Source organism: Fopius arisanus, unplaced genomic scaffold, assembly GCF_000806365.1.
Source record: "Fopius arisanus strain USDA-PBARC FA_bdor unplaced genomic scaffold, ASM80636v1 scaffold00019, whole genome shotgun sequence".
In the NCBI taxonomy this organism is placed as follows: domain Eukaryota; kingdom Metazoa; phylum Arthropoda; class Insecta; order Hymenoptera; family Braconidae; genus Fopius; species Fopius arisanus.
This window is the reverse complement of record NW_011887758.1, coordinates 312,778-332,492: the sequence shown is the minus strand read 5'-3', so window position 1 is coordinate 332,492 and position 19,715 is coordinate 312,778. Positions and strand designations below refer to the sequence as shown.

Sequence of the window (19,715 nt, the reverse complement as noted above, 5' to 3'; positions counted from 1 at the left end):
GAGCTAGTTCAGCTTTTATATTATATACATTTCACGTATTTTTGTTCATGACAGTAAGTAGTAGTGTAGTATCATCATTTCCAGCTGAATCAACGTACAGGGAGGGGGATAGCAACTGTTGACGACTGGTGTTATCGTGCTCTACCATTGTTAGCTGATAGCCAGAGACAACTGGGTGAAACGATTGCATGTACGTATCGGCACGTGGCCCCCACCCCTCGCAAATACTTTTGCCACATATTCGTTGTATGCAGTATACATAATTCAATTGTAGGGCCGATACAGAAACCCCAAGCGGTATAAATGCGGCGGGAGTTTTAATTCTGGAGATATATCTACTCGATATTTTGTGGCATTGTTCGAGCTTTTTATGTGAGTGGCACTCACAGCACGTGTCGGGGCTCAAAAAAATTTTCAACAGATAGTACAATTGTTGGAGTATATAAAATCCGCAATTGTCCTAAGGATTGTCCTCACCTCTTCCACAATCATCAAGGTAATATTTTTTTTTCCTTTTTTCGACGATAAACTGGAGTAAATACGATGGCTGATGTCATTGACTCCACTCCTCTCACGGCTGTGGCACTTAGTTTAATCGTCTAGAAATCCTCTGTATGACGCACATCCGGGGGGAAAGTGACGATGGACCTCTTGTGCGAATCGGAAGAAGGAGAGATAACGATGAACAGTGGAGAAAAATTGTCATGGGGATCTTATGCACACGTTCAGTGCCACTCGTTGCCAATCGGAAACTGGTTGTTTCGACAGCCGCCCTTCCTCTTTGTTAACCCTAAGCATTTCACCCCGACACAATGCGAGGAACGTGTAAATTAAATGCAATTCAGTGTCACATCAGTCTAGCCGGAAGCTCTCTTTCACATTCATTATTCTTTATGCGTCAGAATCAGGGGAGAGTTTTTTCGTTTGGCAGTATCCAAGTGCCTTTTGCAGTTTCATATCGATATGATATATCCCGCCTGACAATTTTCAATCATCAGATTTGTCAATTAATTGATTTTATCACTATTACATTTTCATTTTGTCCTACTCTTCATACTCTTCTAGACCTGTTCGTGCCCCCTCTGATTTCCAATTCAAATGAAAAGTTATGAAATTAACAAATAAATTGTCCTATTGATGCCACTGATTTCACCCCCAACATTTTTACCCTCAATTTTTTAATTTGAAATTGTTTGACAGTCCAATATTGTTCCAATAAAAAAAAGATCAATCAAGAATTTCGCAAAGTAATTACAGTGAATTCAACAATAGGTGAATATCGTCAACACCTCAGGAGTTCCCAAGCAGTGACTCACAGAAATATTTTTATTGATCAAACCAATAATGAGCTTGATAACTTCAGATGACGCAATGGGAAAAAACAAGAATTTTCCAAGACTAATGTTTGGAACGTGTTGGAAAGTACTGAAACAAAAGGCCTTCATTAGGGACTTCATTTCTTCATTAGAATAAACAATTTGCCGTCTGTTTAATTGATCATGAAAAGAGCACAGAAAAAAACGAATTAATGATGAATGAAAATCACACGGGTTGTCAGGAGCAGTGGAGACTTGCAGGTTTCCAGAGTGGACACGTGCCTCAATACACCGTGGGACCGAGTGTACATTCTGTTTGGTGCATTGAACACTAGCAAAAGGTTCGATTATAGTGGCACGCGGCATATTGCGATCATCCTACTTCCCTCACCCCCTTAACAGTAGCTGTGATTCAGTATTTCCACGGGTAACTGACAGTTAAGTAGGGGTGGCTCTGACTGCTGGCCCCATCCACATCATTGAAGTCGTGTTTGAAGAGCAATCCCATCCCCTGTGTATACAACTAGCCCCTGGGAATCTCCTCGAGTGAATTCCAGTGACTTTCAGCAGCTGGGGGAGCTGCATTTTGTCGCAATCAATTGATATAAATCAAATCTTAATTGGACTGTGGGCTCTTTTTTGTTATCTCGGTTATACTTTCTTTTTTATTTTTCATTCCTCGTGTCGATTCATTGAGACACATTGGGATCTGGATACCTGCATCGGTGACAGGTAAATGGGAGAATTCCATTCGTGGCAGGCAGTTCTCTCCCACGTTTTTCTTTTCGGCAGCTCGGGGTAACCCGCATATGACCAGGTGGACCACAATTTTTTGGATTCTGTCGTAGCCTCCGACCCGTATTATTTGATAGAGTTTAATAGAACTCGGCTGAATGATTTTTGAATTATTTGAATGAGTGTGTAATGGGAAATTTAGAAGTTAAATGATTCAATGGAAGTGGATTCACTTTTCGTCCATGGGAAAAAATCGAAAAAACCTGAATTGATGGTCTTGCCTCGTCAACTGGAAAATTGTTTGTGAAATTATCATTATCTCGAAACTCCGGATGCACTCATCATGAATCTGAGGAAAATTAAACATGACTTGATATCAGACATCTAACAAGGTGTGTAAATAATGCACTCCTCTTGTTTTCCTCGGGGAAATTGAGAAGCGATAGACCCAGGAACTTCACGGAATTCGCTGACACCCGTGAAATCATCTACATCAGTATCTTCTACGAGAATTGATGTGTTCACTAGCGTCTGCGACGTGAGTTATCGCAAATACGTCATAAACTAACAATTCCCCACTATTCTCGCAGTAATCTTCATTTTACCTCCTCTGTTAATTTGCATGCAGCCCAGTATGAATAAAGTATCGTAAAACGTAGTTCCAGCATTACGGTGTGTAGAGCGTCACGAAATAACAGTTTGATGGTATCCGTTCAGTAGTACCGGCCTTCCTCCACACGCGCTGTCACACATAAATTTAATCGCATTAGAACTCTGCATTCGAATTATAAGGAGTAATTCAAAGTGAGTAATCAACCTCAGTAACCCTTACTATCAATACGATAGTATTAATAGTATCAATACTCATCGTAACACCTCGAAATTTACGGAGAGAAATTTATCAGTAAATTTATCTTGACACTGTGTTCAAAGAAATATTAATTGAAAATAAATTGGTATAAATATAACGAATTATATAAAGGGTCATAAACTTTTGTTTTGACTATACGTGCGGTACATCCTTAAGAGTCAATAGGCAAGCATTACTCAACAAATTTTCTCCGTGAATTTTCTTCATGACTTTCTTGCACGTCCATTGCAATTACGAATTACGGAGTCCTTCAGCTGAGTAGATCAATTATGGGTATTTATTAATAACCGTACGTATTAATACGTTAAAAATTGTTTATTAAACATAATGACCTTTGTCTCCGACGAAAGGATCCTCTTCAAAAAGCCTTGAACTGTTGAGTTATATAGTTTGGCCCACATTCCAATGAAGGCCCGTTCTCTGGCATCAAGGTCATCAGGAATATTCAAACGTAGATGCAAAAGACAAAGTTCTCCTTATCCATATTCAAAACCGATATTACGTATTGGTGTCAATGAATAATAATATTAAAAACCTAACGATTGCAGATGCTGAACAGTTTGAAGATCTGGGACATACTAAGGACATCTTCTCTGGTGCTGTGCCTGAGCCAATGTGTTGTATCCATATATCGTCCTGTCAGGAACCACACTGGTCTTCCTGATGCCAATACCAACAAATTGCGATTGATTTATTCGTGGAAATCACTGGAATTTGACTATCCGAATGCGATCGCACGCCAGACGGCAGTGGAGAGAGGAGAATTCACGCCTGGTGATCCCGTTCCAATCGATGTAGATGTGATACAAGGTAAGATGCTTCCATTTTTATGATTATCTACTGTGGGTGGAGCAGACAGATGGTCAGTAACTCCTGAGAGAAGGAAAAATTGGTGATGGAAAACAGTTGGAAATTACTCATACGTCTGTGTGATCACAAAGGAAATTGAAAAACGCCTGTAAAACTCGAGGTAAACTGCAGAACTGAGTACCGCTCATCACTTTATCCTCAGGCTTGTTTATCTGATGTCAATACTCGTTAGACGAGATGATTATCCATCAATCATTGTAGTCGCTTCATGACTCCTCAAATGCGAAACTATCACTTTCATTGAGTCGGAAGAATACTTTGCAACGCGACAACTGCTAATTCCTTCATCCAGGCCTTCCGTATTTTTCTTTTGTTATTTTTTTTCTTTAATTCCAGGTAGATCTCCAAAGGTTCTGGTAACGATTCCAAGGTTTCAAGACGGTGTTCCAGTCACTCTTGGCTATGTCACGGACAAGGTATCAGCTGAGGGCAATCCCATCATTGCGCCATACCCCAATTGGGAATGGAACAGACTGGGGAATTGTAATAATATAGTCAGCGTTTATCGAATCAAGGTTAGAATCAATAGTGTTTTATCGTTTCATTTTATTAGTGTTCTCGAATTCGACTTCTTCATATATTCATACGGAGAGAAAAATACTGGAAAAAGTACGTGAAAAGTTCGGTAAAAATTACTGTTTGAAATATAAACGGTGGGCGAACGGCGAAGTCGGAAATAGTATATTACACTTCGAGGAGGTTAATTTTGTTTTTTTACGCGTGTGAGGGGTGTTATCGTACGCGTGAAACACAAAATGACCGTCCGAGTGGCATACATTATTTTATATTTCAGAGTGCAGGAACTGGCTAATCACACGCGGACAGTGCAGCGCGCTGATGTCTAAAAAAATCGGTTTCCTCACAGCGGATAGGTTCCAGGTTCGATTCCTGACTGGGTAGAATGGTGAGGTCTAACTATTTTTGAAGTCTTGATTAATCGTCACCTAGCCATCATACCTCGAATCGATGTAAAATAAGTAGAAAAAAAAGTATGGTTCTACTGACGTAAAATTTACCCGGAATTGAGTAATCTTTACGGAGCGAAGCGAGGTTTTCGGCCACAATAACATAAAATAGGATCATAGATACGACCAAAAAGCCATTCTGACTCATGCGCTTTATAATCCTCACGTTCGGTTTGGATGTCAACCTTGCATCTGGGAAAGGATGGTATTGTTTCCACGACGAGGCTTCAAAACAACTAACACTGACCGTCTCTTATTTTTTACCATGATTTTAAATAAAAATCACTTACTTTTTCCTGTATTTTTCTCTCCGTGCATAAAACATGAAGCAACAGTTTTGTCATAGAATGCAAATAACCTAGGAATATATGATGACGCGGAAATGATGGACGTTTACTGCCACCATTAAATTTTTTATGTCAAACTTTACTTTAGACTTGTAATCTCGAATGTTTTATGGTGCAGATTTCTAAGGTTTCAAGTTTAAGGATGTTTTACATCTCTTCCCCCAAAATTCATGCTTTTTTTCATATAACGTTTTTGCATTTTGTCATTACTTGATAACTCTATGAAACTATGGAGTTTCAAGGTGGTTCAAATATTTTCTTGTGTTTTCTTCTAAAATTTTAAATAGAATCACGAAACTGTAAAAAAAATACATGAAAATGATTGCACCCCCACGAAACTTTATAGGTCATTAAATAATGACAAAATGTAAAAACATTGCACTTTTCACATCAACTCCATCTATAATTTGCCAAGAATCCAAAAGAAACGGACATTTTAGCTGAAAGGGTGTTAAAAATTCTTCAATAGGAATTTGACGAATCCAATAAAAACTTCAAGTTAATGTGGAAAAATCTGGAGCTATTTGGGAGTATCAAGTTGAGATTTTTGGAACTCAAACTGAGATTTAGAAAAGCTTCACGTCGAATCTTTGGAAAATCTCTCGTCAAAAATTTTAATACAAAATTTCATTTGTTGAATACAATAGTTTTCCATTATTCAAAAATAAAAACTGTAGCCTTCTAGCACTTTTAGCGTCACTCGGAGTTCAGGAACCTGACGCATTTGGAATTTGAACTCTGATACATCACATCGATGACTATGTAAATTTATTGATACATTCGAATGTTTGGGTCCGCGATTGTAAATTAAAACATGTAAAAGACAATGTGCTGGACTAAAAATTCATCAGAAAAATATATTCATAAAGAAATAACACAAAATCAATCAACTAATTAATAATGGCGAATAAATGAAGCCACACTTATGATTCAGGTTGACGAGTGCGGTAGACTCTGGGTTTTGGACAACGGAAAATTGAAAGAATCTCAGATTTGTTCTCCCAAACTCCTTGTCTTCAACACCAGAACTGGCTACTTGATTTCTCTCTACCGATTCCCAGATCATCAGATTTTGCCTGATTCTCTGTTCATAACGCCAGTAGTGGATGTCCGAGATGCCAACGAACAATGTCTCAACACTTTTGTCTACATAGCCGACGTCACTGGATTCCAGCTGATTGTCTACGATCATCAACGCCAAAGATCCTGGAACATTCAGAACGACCTGTTCCTTGTTGATCCCGATAATACTACCTTCACCATCGCTGGACAAAGTTTCGAGATGCCCGACGGATTGTTCGGTCTTGCATTAAGTCCTATTCTCCCAAACGGAGATAGAATCTTGTACTTCCATTCTTTAGCTAGTATCGTTGAGAGCTGGGTGTTGACTTCCGTTATCAGGGACCCTTATCCTTTCAATTATAATCCACGGGCTATGGCCAGGTTTTTCCACTCTTTTCGCAAGACCAGACCCTCTCAATCTGGAGCTCAAGCCATGGACAAGAACGGTGTACTATTTTATGGATTGATGTCGGAAATTGCTCTTGGTTGCTGGAATTGGCGGAACGAGTTCGGTGGAGACAATTTGAGCATCGCAGTCGTCAACAAAGAAACTCTTCAGTTCGTATCAGGACTTAAGGTAAATCATTTATTTTCGTCTAAAACTTTCTTGTTCAAAGTTAGTCCAAGTTGTACAGAAAAAGGAATCCTTGCAACGAAAGAAAACAATAAAGCACGCAAGATTTCTTGAAAGAAGATGTTTTCCCTTAAGAAGGTTTATGTTATGTTTCGATATTTATGTTAAAACAATAATAAGGATGGAGTTTGCATATTCATATTCAACTATCTACAAAATGTATTACGAACTAGACCATTCCAGCCATGACCCTCTAGATGGAAATTCTATAATTTATTGATTTCATTACAGGTTATGGGAATGGGCCAACGTGGGCAGGAAGTCTGGGTGTTGACGAGTGCCTTCCAAAAGGTCATGAATGGGTTGAACCCTAACGAGACTAATTTCCGAATTCAAGCTGGTTTTGTCGATGAACTTGTGCGTGGAACGAAGTGCCGCAGTAAATAAAAATCCAATATAGGTTTAGACCATTGACAGCAGTATAAATAATGGTCAAATCATTGCCATTCTTCATTGTTTGCTCAAACTCCCGGAAATTTGTACATCTGATTATTTCGGTACAAATTCCCCCAAATCGCATTGAGCAAGTTTCCAAAATAATAAAATTCCTCCATTCCGGGACTTTCCCAACTATTCCACAAAAATTCCAATACAGAATACGATTGCAGCAACCATCTGCAAAAATCCGCAAAGCAATCTCCATACGGGGCAATGCGATAGTTTTCCCGTAACGAGCATCGATGCTCGTGAATCTCGTGCGTGAGCCAACAAAAATATTTACATCTACAAATATAGAGCCTCAGCCATCGATTTCGCAAGCAAAACAAAACCTCCAGGGCTGCCTAAGATTGATAAATCGTGCAACTGCATTTTCTTTGTCTCCTCTATTTCAATAATAAAAAACAACTGAACAAATAAAATAAATCGTAACTAAGATCGGAAATTATTAATAATCCTTTTAATGAGTGACCATGAAAGATTTAGGACCTTATTATTATCCCAAGCCCAGCCCCTCATTACCGTCATGCATTATTCCTCAGTATTTCTATTATCCTTCCAGCGGCATTCCAACTATTACATCCACCTTGCATGCACTTACAATTTATATTCCCCACCCGTTCACATCAATTACTCATGCATTTTTTCCCCCGAAATGACCGCGGACTATTCCGCCAAAATAAAAAGACCTCATGGCGCCTTAGGTGCCAACGCATGCGCAGATTTACGAAAAAAAGAGGGGAATCCCAGAATAGCGCGCACGCGCCTCTGCTATCTCATCGTCTCAGCAACGTCTGTAATGCATTATCTCACCTACACAATGAGATTTAAGTACGGATAGAGGTGCAATGAGAGAAAATCATGCGGTTGTGAAAAATCATGAACACGTGTGTGGTATCCAGATGCACGTACCTACATTCTACCATTACCAATGACCCACGAGAAATAAATGTACACAATGGAGCGATGGTGGCCATCGGTATTGCCCAGTGGCGAAACATGAAATAGTGAGGGGGGTGACGCTAAGAGGAGAAATAGGATGCGTTATATTTTATCGGTTGGGCATTATCTCTTACCGATGGAGCGTACACGCGCTACGGAGACTTGATAAAACGTGAGATATACCCGTGTCTGAGATCGGTATTACTGATATTGGAAACCTGATGGGTACAGGTTGATCTCGTCCCCGAGTTGAAATTCTCGAGGGAACGGGTTTATTATTTATTTTATGCTGCCAATTGTTGGGGATTCGAGGTTATTAACAGCTGACCCATAACGTCTCGGGACATTTTGATATCGAGAAAATCTCAAAATCACTTCAACTAAATAGAAAATCTCGAAATCGGTATGTCATTGTACTCACAATATTTATGTACTTTCCTTCCATAAGTAAAAGATGCGTGAGTGTAACTAGCCTTCTTTCTATGAAGCATACATATTGCATACTCATTGGAAAGTTTAATAAGTAAATTTCAAAATGACACCTGATTTATCCATTTCTAATGATTTTTCATTACCTTATGATAGTTTTGGGTGAAAATTTGATTTTTGTGTTTAAAGTCAAAAATTAACAATGGCTGAATTTTTCCATGCTTTTCAATGGGTCAGGCAAAGATATATTCATATATTATTTTGATGAACACTTACTGCTGTTCAACATGGTGTATGAAAAATGTAACCTAACGGAATTTTCATCAAATTATAGCAAATTGTTTTTCTTTTTTACGTTGTCAAACCCAAAAATGATGGTTTTTGCAACTGAGCAAGGCTTGACGCTACACTAGCGCGGGTATATTACATGTCAATTTAAAGGTCTCGATGACATGACCTACAATAAAGAATAAAAATAAAAGATATCGGAATTTTGAACATGACGTATTCAATTCTATATGCGACCTGGCTATAGGCCGCACGTCCCGCCTAGTCGTTGAAAAAGAGCATGTACCGTTTTTTTTATTTAATACCGCCCTTTACATAAACGCTCGTCGAGAGATTCACAATGAGTAAAGGTAATACTGAATGAAACTTGGAAAAACGACTAGTACTCGTGTAGGAGTTTGTCGATGACGTGTATGACGATGAAAAGGCACCGGGAAAATGAGTTGGAGGATATTCGGTTGTACACAAATCGACGACATGCTAGTGGGCGTTGAGGGAAGATTCAAGAGTGGTAACAATTTTATGAACCACTTTGAAGACATACAACACCCACATATTACTCTATTTCTAAATCCACGAAGTGGGAAAAAAAATTGATACACGATGGTTATTGAGACAGAGTTATTTTACAATTTAATTTATAACTTGTTCTAGGCATTTCGAGAGGAATAAAAATATGTTCATGTTTCCGGTGCGTTGTGTATCGCATTGCGCATAACGAGGGAATTCGTTCAGCCCGAGAATTTATTTGATTCGCTTTTTTCCCAAGGCATTAGTTTTATTTTCAATGTAAAGTATTGTTTTTTTTTATTATAGAATAATTGCGAGGTGCAAGAGAATCGATCGACCCCCAATGTAGGATACGGAGTGGATATACATCCGTTGGTTACTATTACTATTTGCAGAGTCGGTAATTTATTCAATTATCGATCAACTTTTCTGATAAAGCCTGAGTGCGGATTATGTTTCTATTGCAGTGGTGTTGGGTTCAAACTAGAGGTTCGGAGCGAAGTGCCCGGCAATTTGACATAATGTATTAGCCACGATTGTAAACCATTGTGATTTGTTTTTTTTTTATCAGTGAGTGGCAGTAATGCTTCGTATTACGGGTTAATTTTGGACTCAATGAAATTAGAAAAAAGTTTATTGACAAAATTATTTTATTTGAGTTTATTTCCTCATTCTACATGAAAAATTTGAAAAATCTAAACAATGCAAGTTTCATTTTGATAGCTGGGATATTAAATTGATAGCTTGCAAAAATGAGAAATTTTCAGTAATGATTGCAAATAAATTCTCAATGTTTTGAGGTTCAAGTTGATTTAAGATTGAAACAATTAGGCTTTCCAATCGCGTCATGGAAATTAAATTTTCAATTCGATTACATTCCCAATAGTGTCAGAATTCAGGGAAATAATTACCTGAATTACCATTTTGTTCACCCATTTTCATGATCATATGAACCAAAAAATGAGAATTTCATTAAGAATTCGAAGAAATTATCTGATTTTCAGTTTTAAAAAATGAAATAGAATTCGCATGAACTGTAGAGTTGTTTTTCTACTTGAAATTTCCGTAGGATTTTTGAAAAATTGGAAAATTTCCCACCACGAAATGGGAAGAATGAAGGATTGCAATGAATCACCAAGGTGTTGGAAACACCTATCCGCAATTAGGAATGACTAGTCATGACCCGACAGACTCACAATTTTTTTCCCCTCAAAATAGGCAAATATCGCTTTTTCGAATCGCCGCCTAATAGACAAAGTGAATGTTCTCCCGTGATAGGTAATAATAAATTTAATTATCAAAGGCTGCACTCTTGCGCCGGGTCATGCTCGAAAGGACAAGCGCGGCGTATGTTTGTTAGGCGGCATTAAAACTTCATACCAAACAATCACTTTACGTGAAAGTATGAAAATCATTCCACACATACTCGAGATAATGTTCGGTTCATTTGCGTACGATTTTTACATCTCCACGGGGTATCATTACGACGGTATAAAAATAATATTGAAAAATAGGTGAGGAAAGAATATTTGTAATGACAAAAACAAATGTTTCTCGGTGGTATTTACCAGCTGATAATTGAATAACACGTGATATTTCACATGTATCCCAGTGTAATATTTTCACGCAAATTCGTATCAATGATTTCACCGTTTGGAAATTGCCTGCAATCGCCTTGGGTTGTAATACGTTAGGAAATTCCGCACAATGATATCTAATAACTCAAACCGGGAGAACAAAAGTGAAGAGTATGGGGTTAAAAAATTGTGGGAAAAAATTGGATAAATTTACACTACAGATCCAATTGGTTTTTCGCGTTGTCGGTAGAAAGGCGCGTGGTTTAATGCGGGTGTACATACGTTCATTGGAGGTGCGTGTCGTAAGATGGAGAATAATGGCTGAATAGTTGGTCAGTGCTGGTGATTTTATATGACGAGAAAATATTTCGTTCCATGTACACGCCATTGTACAAAAAATCCTTCAAAATGTCCATTGAATTTTTTTCATATTCATGCTCTCCAAATTGACAGCATGAATTGCTCTTTTTCGACCATTTATTTTGCCCCAGTTTATGAAAGACAATGTGAAAAAAGTCTCATCTACTATTTTTTATCACCTGTCGAAACTTGATGAGTCAACGGCTCTGTATTTTTTTTTCGAAAAAAAACCGTTGAAGATTCTTGACTCCAGCTTCAATACACTTCTGTGAAATTTTGAATTTAAAGTAATTTTTTTTACATTTATTAATATTTTGTCAGTGACTATGCAAAATTTCATGAAATAATAAATGGACTATTCAAATAAAGACATCCTTGTATTGTCTATTGATCGGAAATTCAATGTAATTTCATACTGAATGATTCGATTTTTTTGGAAATTACAAGAAATTTTGAGAATTCTCGTTTTCTTCTAGTTCAAAAATCGAGTTTCTCTAAAATAATCATTGAAACGCAAAATGTCGTAATTCCTCCCTCAAAAACGATAAATTTGAAAATTGAATCAAATTGCACGGAGATAAAAGTTCAATAACAATTAACCACAAAAAAAGTAAAATTTACAAAATTTTACATCGAAATTCTTGAACATAATTACTGAGAGTACTTGGTATGAGTGTTCAAAGATTCATGGTTAGCCCATGGCTGTGTTAGTCCATATTAGTATTTTATAATTTTTCTTAGAAGAGCATCAGGATAAGGAGAACAATTTATATAAACAGGAATAAAAAGAGATGAATAAATAAGAGCTTTTTCTCAAATGGGTCCACAGCATAAAAATTTTGGTTGCCATGAGTCAGATGAGCAGGAGAGGTCATCACAGAATGATATATCTTCTCAGTGCGTTTAATAAAAGTTAAAGTCTAAACTAATTCCATTTTTATTATTTACTAATTCCTGTCCATAATCCAATAACAATTATCTGTGAACATTAATATCTAATTGTTATAATGAGATTTGCGATCGAAGGTCACAGACGATTGGGGTGATACCCTGGTTACCAAGTGCAATTGATTACCCGTGATTAATGACTCCCAATGATTTCCCCGATTACACTCGATGATTACCAGGCCCCTATCATCGTAGGAATGTAAAAAAGAACGCTTCTATTTGGAAGAAAAAAATTTCAGTTACATATTATTTTCAAATATAATTTAATGAAAATTACCAGAAGCTGCAAGGTAATAAGAAAAATGGGGAGTGGTTACGACAATAAAATGGTGTCACCATCACATGGTAAGTTACACTGACTAAAAATGATGACGAATAGCCCTTCGTTTGCAATTCGAGCTGTCCTTCAAAAATGAATGATCCGCAGAGTTGAAATGCAGATATATTCGGTAGAAGTAAATGAATTTGGCAAAAGTAATTTTCGTTTGAGCGTAAATTGGCCTTATTTAACTCTTGGGTAAATATTTCAGGCTGAATCAAACGGCTTTGCACCCGTGGATGTCGTTAAAATCTATTTTCGCCGATATTTCCCGAGCTGGATGACGTTGGAGATACCGAAGAGTAGTAACAGCCACCCAGTGTGGAACCTGTCGATATAATGCACGCATCAGAGGCTCATGTGGCTTGCAGACCCGTTACTCCCATACAGAGATGGTGTACAGAGACTGAGCAAAAGCCGATCATTATGCGGGTGCTCCGGTGGTATATAACGTAACGCGCGCCAGCCACGCGCTCAGGCACATACACACTTAACCATATACCCAAATGATAAAAGGTACACTCCGATCTAGATTAGCCTCAAAGTTAGTACACAATGGGAACCTCCAGGGCGTACAAAAGCGCTCATGCACGCACTACCGCTCAACTTTCATCGCTTTTAAAAAAACAAAAAACCAAATGAAAAATACTACCCGCCACAGAGATTGCACGATAAGGCAGGCTTTTACGCTTAATTGAAAACAAAATTTTCCGTGAAAATCCCCTACAACATGGCTTCTCGTCTAAATCGCTAAAGTACTTTGAAAATTTATGAAAAAGTTCCAGCAGGGCAACAGAATATGAAATAAGTTGTGAAAATGAACGAAATCGGAAAAATAGTAAAGGTCACTTTTTGTGAAAATTGCAAAAAATACCTTGAATTTTTTTTTCATTACAAAAATAAGTCTTCAAAATCGAGAAGAATACTTAATATTGAATGTTTTGAATTTGTATTTAAAAAAAAATCAAAAGGTTAGAATTTTGAGAGAAAAAAGATGGCGCAGCATCCGCCAGGATTCGAACCCGCGTCTTCCCATTTCAACCTTACAACCCTTCCAACGTAAAAAGTATTTTTTTCACTTGTATCAAAATATACCGTTTAATGAAGAGGGTGCAATTTATTCAAACTTCTCCATTGACGAGACTTGGAGGCGATAAAAAGAAAATCATTTTCTTAAAACTCAAAGTCGTGACTCAAAAGATGAGATGACAAAATTTCACTAGATCAAAAGACGCTCGAGAGTCCGAATGTGGTACACGTCCTAAAAAAGTACTTTTTTCCCGTATCACCGTAATATAGTATTTTGTACTTTCTTCTCAAGCGTTTCTCAAAAAAAAAAAAAAAACACGTACCTGTGTATTATCACAAGATGTTTTTTCTCCATCGCTGACCAGTTTACATAAATCTACGTGCATTATCGAACTGCAATCAGTTGGTCGCTCCACATAGTACAAAACCTCACACACATATACGCGTCTCTTTTGTCTCGGCTGGACCCAGGGTCTTATCCTGCCGTCTTATCCGCGTCTGGTTCTCGCCCGCGTAAAACGATCGACCCGTGACCGCCTGAGTACAGCCTTAGGGGAGTGTCGTAACAGACACTCCACAATCAGGATTTCGGCCGTGAGAATAAAATTTCCATCTTTTCTTCTCCCCCCATTTTTAGATTTTTTTATCAATCCGGACTACATGTAGGCCCGCCAGAACGTCCTACTATTCATACCAGAGACACTGTAATTAAGAGATTCAGCGAACTGATACAATGTGACAATTAACAAACCCTACGCTTTGAAATAATTCCATTCTCTTGGTAATTGATTTTTAGGTTGTCTTGAATGGGCTATAGACTATTGTCAAGATATTGGATTTAATTATCCCACACAGGAATACACTCAGAAGGTATTCAATCAGTTAAATTCATTTACTTCAGCCAATTAAATTTACTTAGCATAATATGAATACTATTAATTGATTAATTTTTATGAATAAACAATCGGAGAATCAAGAAAAGTGCATCATCTTGAAAAAACCAAGTCTTTCCTCCAAGATACCACTGATTTTCACTCATTAATCATGAATTGGATATTCCACCCCATATTTTTTGCTGCATTTGCTGCATTCTATTTCTCGGAAATTAATGAGACTGAGGTATGACGGGTACCTAAGAGAGGGGTAGCCATTTCGGTTCATCCATCATGCCCAAATTTATTCTTTTCCACTCATTTTTTAATCCTGAAATGTTTAATTCCCGTATCCAATATGGAGGGATTGAGGGTACAATGGGGTACTTTTAACGAACTAAAAAAAATATTTCGCCTTTTAAGTTTTAATTGTCTAAAGATAATAGGAAAGCGATTTTCAATCAATACCGAGGATCAAATTTATTGATAGTTCAGTCTGGGGTACAATTGGGTATTAAAAAAATTTTTTTAGGTCGAAAGTTTTTTAGGAGAAAAGGTTTCCGCACATTTAGATTATTTTATTTAATGTATGCATCATATAAGAAAAATGTGTTCATTTATTTTTCCTGAATTGTTGCAATGGATTTTTTTCAACATCAGAAAAGTTAATTGAACGGAAGAAATGATATAATTTTCTTTGCAACTCTGACAGCTACGGAATAAATTACCTTCAAGACTAGCGTGTGCTGAAAAAATGATTACCCTGATTTGCAAAGTGCATTCTATTTTAACACGAGTGAAAAGAGTTGACGAGGGGAGGAGTCCTCGGAGCAATCAACAGCACTCATGTCACCTGCAGAATTGCATCCATACGACCCCAGTTACCGAGCACTTTATAAATAACATTAAAGGTCGCATTGCCCTCTTTTAAAATTGTCAGGAACGTCAGAATGGGGTGTTTCACAGGGCCTACCACCGGTATATCGATTAATCGATGCCACATTTATCGATCAAGCGATAGCACTTGGGATGGTGATTCGTGAACAACAAAACGCCCATTTTACCGATTGCACAATACTCTATCGATCTGTAGCGTGGGAAATTTTTCCAGTCGAGAAAATATGATTTGTGGAATGCTAAGCTCAATTTATTCAAGTCAAAATTTTTCCAAAGATCGCACAGAAAATTACCGATTTTTTTCTGTAACTCGAAGGGCAAAGTGTTTGAGGAAAATTTTATGGAATTATTAAAGAAGTTTTTCAAGTACAAACTAATTTATTGTGTACACATTCGTGATTGGATATCGGTATTTACTAGGTAAATGCCAGTAGCTTCAGCGCGTGTCAGAACCCACTGGCATAATGAGCGACACGGCATAAGATCGAAAACACGTAATTGCGTGTTTGCCGTTGGAGCAATGTTATTAGACCTCTCCAAGTCTCACACGCTAGCTACACACACATATCCTGACTATCTTCAGGATGAAGACCTCTCTACGTGACCTCGAACCTTCTTCATCCCCTCTGTCGCCCTTCCTTATCCCTCCAGAGTAAAAATTATTTCATATCATTGTTTGATCATCGCATTTCCATGTGCATTATTTTTGACTATTTTTTAAATCGGCCAATAGCGTTAGAAAATCTTTAAGAGAGACCAATTCTTCGAGATTTGGTGAACAATTGTTTTTGAAATTCTTTGAAAATGTTGGGAATTCAGGCATTTTTTCTGATTTTCAACCCGATTTACCTGAATTTTTTTAAATCAATGGAAAGTTTTAAAATCAATGGAACGTTTTCAATTAAAATGGAATTAAAAATTCCAATGATATTACGGCTGAAATTGTAAGAAATTTCTAATAGTATTGCATTGATGGATTTATAATTATTTATTTTTATAAAAAACATACTCCTCACACTAAGTGAGCAAAAAAAAAATCGCCTAGAAATAATTCAATCTGAGAAATAACCTAGTGAAAAAAAAACATGTTTCTCCCAAGTAAATATTTTTTCTCATGAGATATTCACACCGGAAAATAAAAAATTGGAGACAACTGAATTTCACAATCCCGGAAGATGTGAGTAGGACTGGGGAGGAGGTATAATCAGGTAGGCGGAGCTACTGCAAACCGCATTAGACCGTCGTCCTGTTGAATGGCGATTGGTTAATTTGCGATATTAAAAGGTGAGAGTAAAAACGAGCTAGCCATTTCCCGTGATAATTATGTCGCCCATGTAGACTGGAGGAAACCCGTCCTGAGGAGTCACTGCGTAATGGACTAAAACTCGCGGTATTATACTCGTAAACCACACGATCATCCCACACATACCCCACCTGTCAGTGTGCACCGACGAGGAGGATAAAAAATACCGAGACATTCCACGTGGAACAGAAGAGAACAGAGCCGAGAGGTGATATTGCTAAATGACGATAGGCTGGAATAGCCGCTGTGAGATAACATCCTCGAAATTCCTCCTATTGAAAAGTCAATGAGCAGCCGGAATCAATATTAATGCGATCATATTACAGTAGGAATAATCATGGAAATTATATATATATCCCTGTGGTATACCGTTGCACCGTTAAAATGTACATTAGTCAAACAATTAAGAGCGCGTAATGGAATACGTCACATAAATAATAACGCGAGACACAAGTGGTTGTCATTTATCTCATCCAGTCTTGTACATTCAGTACGTTGTGGTTCAGGGTTGAGGAGAAATGTTCCCTTTATTTTTATCAGTGGTTTTAATGATGTTTCGTAATATAATTATTCATTTTCTCCGAAGAATTTTTTTTCAATAATAAATATTTCAGTTCCATGAAAAAAAATAATGGAAAAATAAATTCTGATGTCCGTAAAAATTCCACTTCCGCTGTTAAATATCTTCACCAGGAAAGTACTATAAAACATCATTCAAATGCCAATGAATTTACATATCATCGAGTATGTTCCATTATAAAAAAAGTAGGAGGGTATTCTCAAACACATGAATTAGCATAACACCGGTGATGGTAAGACAGCACGTGGGGTATCTACGATCGAATGAATATAATGAGACATCGATTTTATGCATTAAGTCAAGTGATACCTTCCAGTCAATCCCCCCGCCCAATTTTCAATCACAATCACACCTCGGTGAATCATCTGCATTAAAACCCCTGAACAATGCCTGAAATTCAGCCAATGTTGAGGTATTTTTTTTTTACTTACTAAATCGAGGGGACATAATAAATTAAATTGTCCGGTTAAACATGTGTGAAGTGAAAATGTGACGGGGGCGAAGGGCTTAAGACACTCTATTCACTGGCATAATGTCTCATACAATGCCCTGTGTACAGTACATATATGCATCGGGCGAGTTATATGAATGAATGTGGCGCCAAAAGAGAATGGCTGCGTCTGATCCCTGGGCCTACGCACAAACTTGAGTTAAGAGTAAAATCTGCGGACGTTTTATAAACGAAAAAAAAAAGGGATTGCGAAAAATTTTGGTTCAGATAAGCCGTTCAGTTCTCTTCTGTTTCGTCACACTTCAATCTAGAAGGAAACAATTGATCATTCTGGTCTATTATTTGTGACACATGCCACAGGGCCCCAACAATTCCTCGCAAAAAAACTGAATCTAATCATTTATCCCTCACTTACACTTCATGATTTTTTACCATCCCGGAAGTGCGTTTTATTGCGAAAATATCAAACTATTATCTATTATATTGAATGTGTATCATACAAAATATATGTTTTGTATGTATTTTGTATATATTTTGCAATAAGGATAAAATGAAAATGAAAAAAGGAAAAAGTGATAATAATCTGGTAAAAATACAGATAACTAACCATTTCCTTCCCATTTTCGAAACAAAACGTTGAAGAATTATTTAAAAAATCAGTCGTAATTTGAAGGGACATATTTGAATGCTTGTACTAAATGATAATAATCTAATAGTGATAATTATCAAAAGAACCGCTTTGGTCTTCCAACGGGGCGTAATCGAAGAAATAATAAATTGAAAACGTGATCCTGTACAATAGTCAATGCAGTCAATTGCGCAATTGTTAATGAAAGTGATCATGTAATCGTGCTGGTGGTTCGTAATTAATCAATTGAGTGGTACCAATGGATGGATGCAACTAATCACGCTGCGAACCCGATTAGGATTTGATTGTCGAGCGCAATTGTATCTCTTTCCTCCATTGTCATCACAACAATTCCGTCAACTCATTAACGCAATTTCACGACAACTCCATCATTAGTCCTCTGCACTCGGCCACCAAGCACGTCAATTCTCCAGCTTTTTCTCTTCCCGTTTTTATTCAGTTACGAAATATTTGTTTAACTTAATTACTAATTAAGTCGTAAATGCTGATGTCTCTCGAGTACGATCTTTGAGTGGCGCTTCTTACCGGTTTTATGATCAAAAACTCATTGCATGGTTGGTAATTGATGGGGATTTAGAAGCTCCAGAGGTTGATTCTATTAAATAAGTAACTGTTCTCAAGGGACATGCGAGGATGTTCGCACGATGAGTTATTTATGAAATGTCCTTTGCTTTTATGCCGATGAAATTCACTCGTGTGAAGAATGTCATGTAATTATACCCGAGTACTTGGCGGTAATCTTCTGCACCTGAGAGTGGCCTATCAATTTTTTAATATTTTTCTCTGTCCAACAAAGTTTGAATTCATTCATTGAAATTTCCATACCCTATCTATCGGCAACTCATCAAAGCGTCCCGTACTTCAGAAAATACCAACTGCTTTTCGAATTTCTACATTATCTACAGAAGAATATTATCTTGTGACCGACTGTCGGTAAATGAATTTTCGTAAACCAATTTTGAATTGGGATTTGACGAAAGGAAGAGTCTAAAGACAATTTAATATAAATAATTCATTGTCTTTTTTTCTCCATCATATAAAATGTTGAATTAATATCCAAATATAATACTTCATTACATAGGCACATTTTCTCCTCCATTTACAAAATCAAACATCATCGTTGTACCACATTAATTCATGTTCCCTGAAACAAGTTTATTTATTAATAATAAATACCCGAATTAACCATGTCATACATCCAGAAGAGTTATAAAAAATTATATCCATAAATAATCAGTGTCAGTCGACTGGATTGACTAGACCGTGTATATACTATACTATATCCAAAAAATAAACCTTCTTTTAAGAATAAGAAGGTCTCCA

At 37.2% G+C, this 19,715-nt stretch overlaps 1 protein-coding gene across 2 annotated transcripts; it reads left to right on the top strand.

Moving 5' to 3' along the window:
- The first annotated feature begins 234 nt into the window (after window positions 1-234).
- Window positions 235-7,676, top strand: LOC105264074 (major royal jelly protein 3). Of its 2 annotated transcripts, none has more exons than XM_011300659.1 (5): window positions 235-496; window positions 3,471-3,732; window positions 4,129-4,307; window positions 6,039-6,743; window positions 7,032-7,676. In XM_011300659.1, the coding sequence occupies exons 2-5, from the start codon at window positions 3,471-3,473 to the stop codon at window positions 7,185-7,187; spliced, it is 1,302 nt and encodes a 433-aa protein (XP_011298961.1). In that variant the 5' UTR covers window positions 235-496; the 3' UTR covers window positions 7,188-7,676. The 2 variants fall into 2 exon arrangements, with proteins under 2 accessions (XP_011298961.1, XP_011298960.1); XM_011300658.1 differs by lacking the exon at window positions 235-496 and adding an exon at window positions 2,683-2,855.
- Window positions 7,677-19,715: the final 12,039 nt, after the last annotated feature.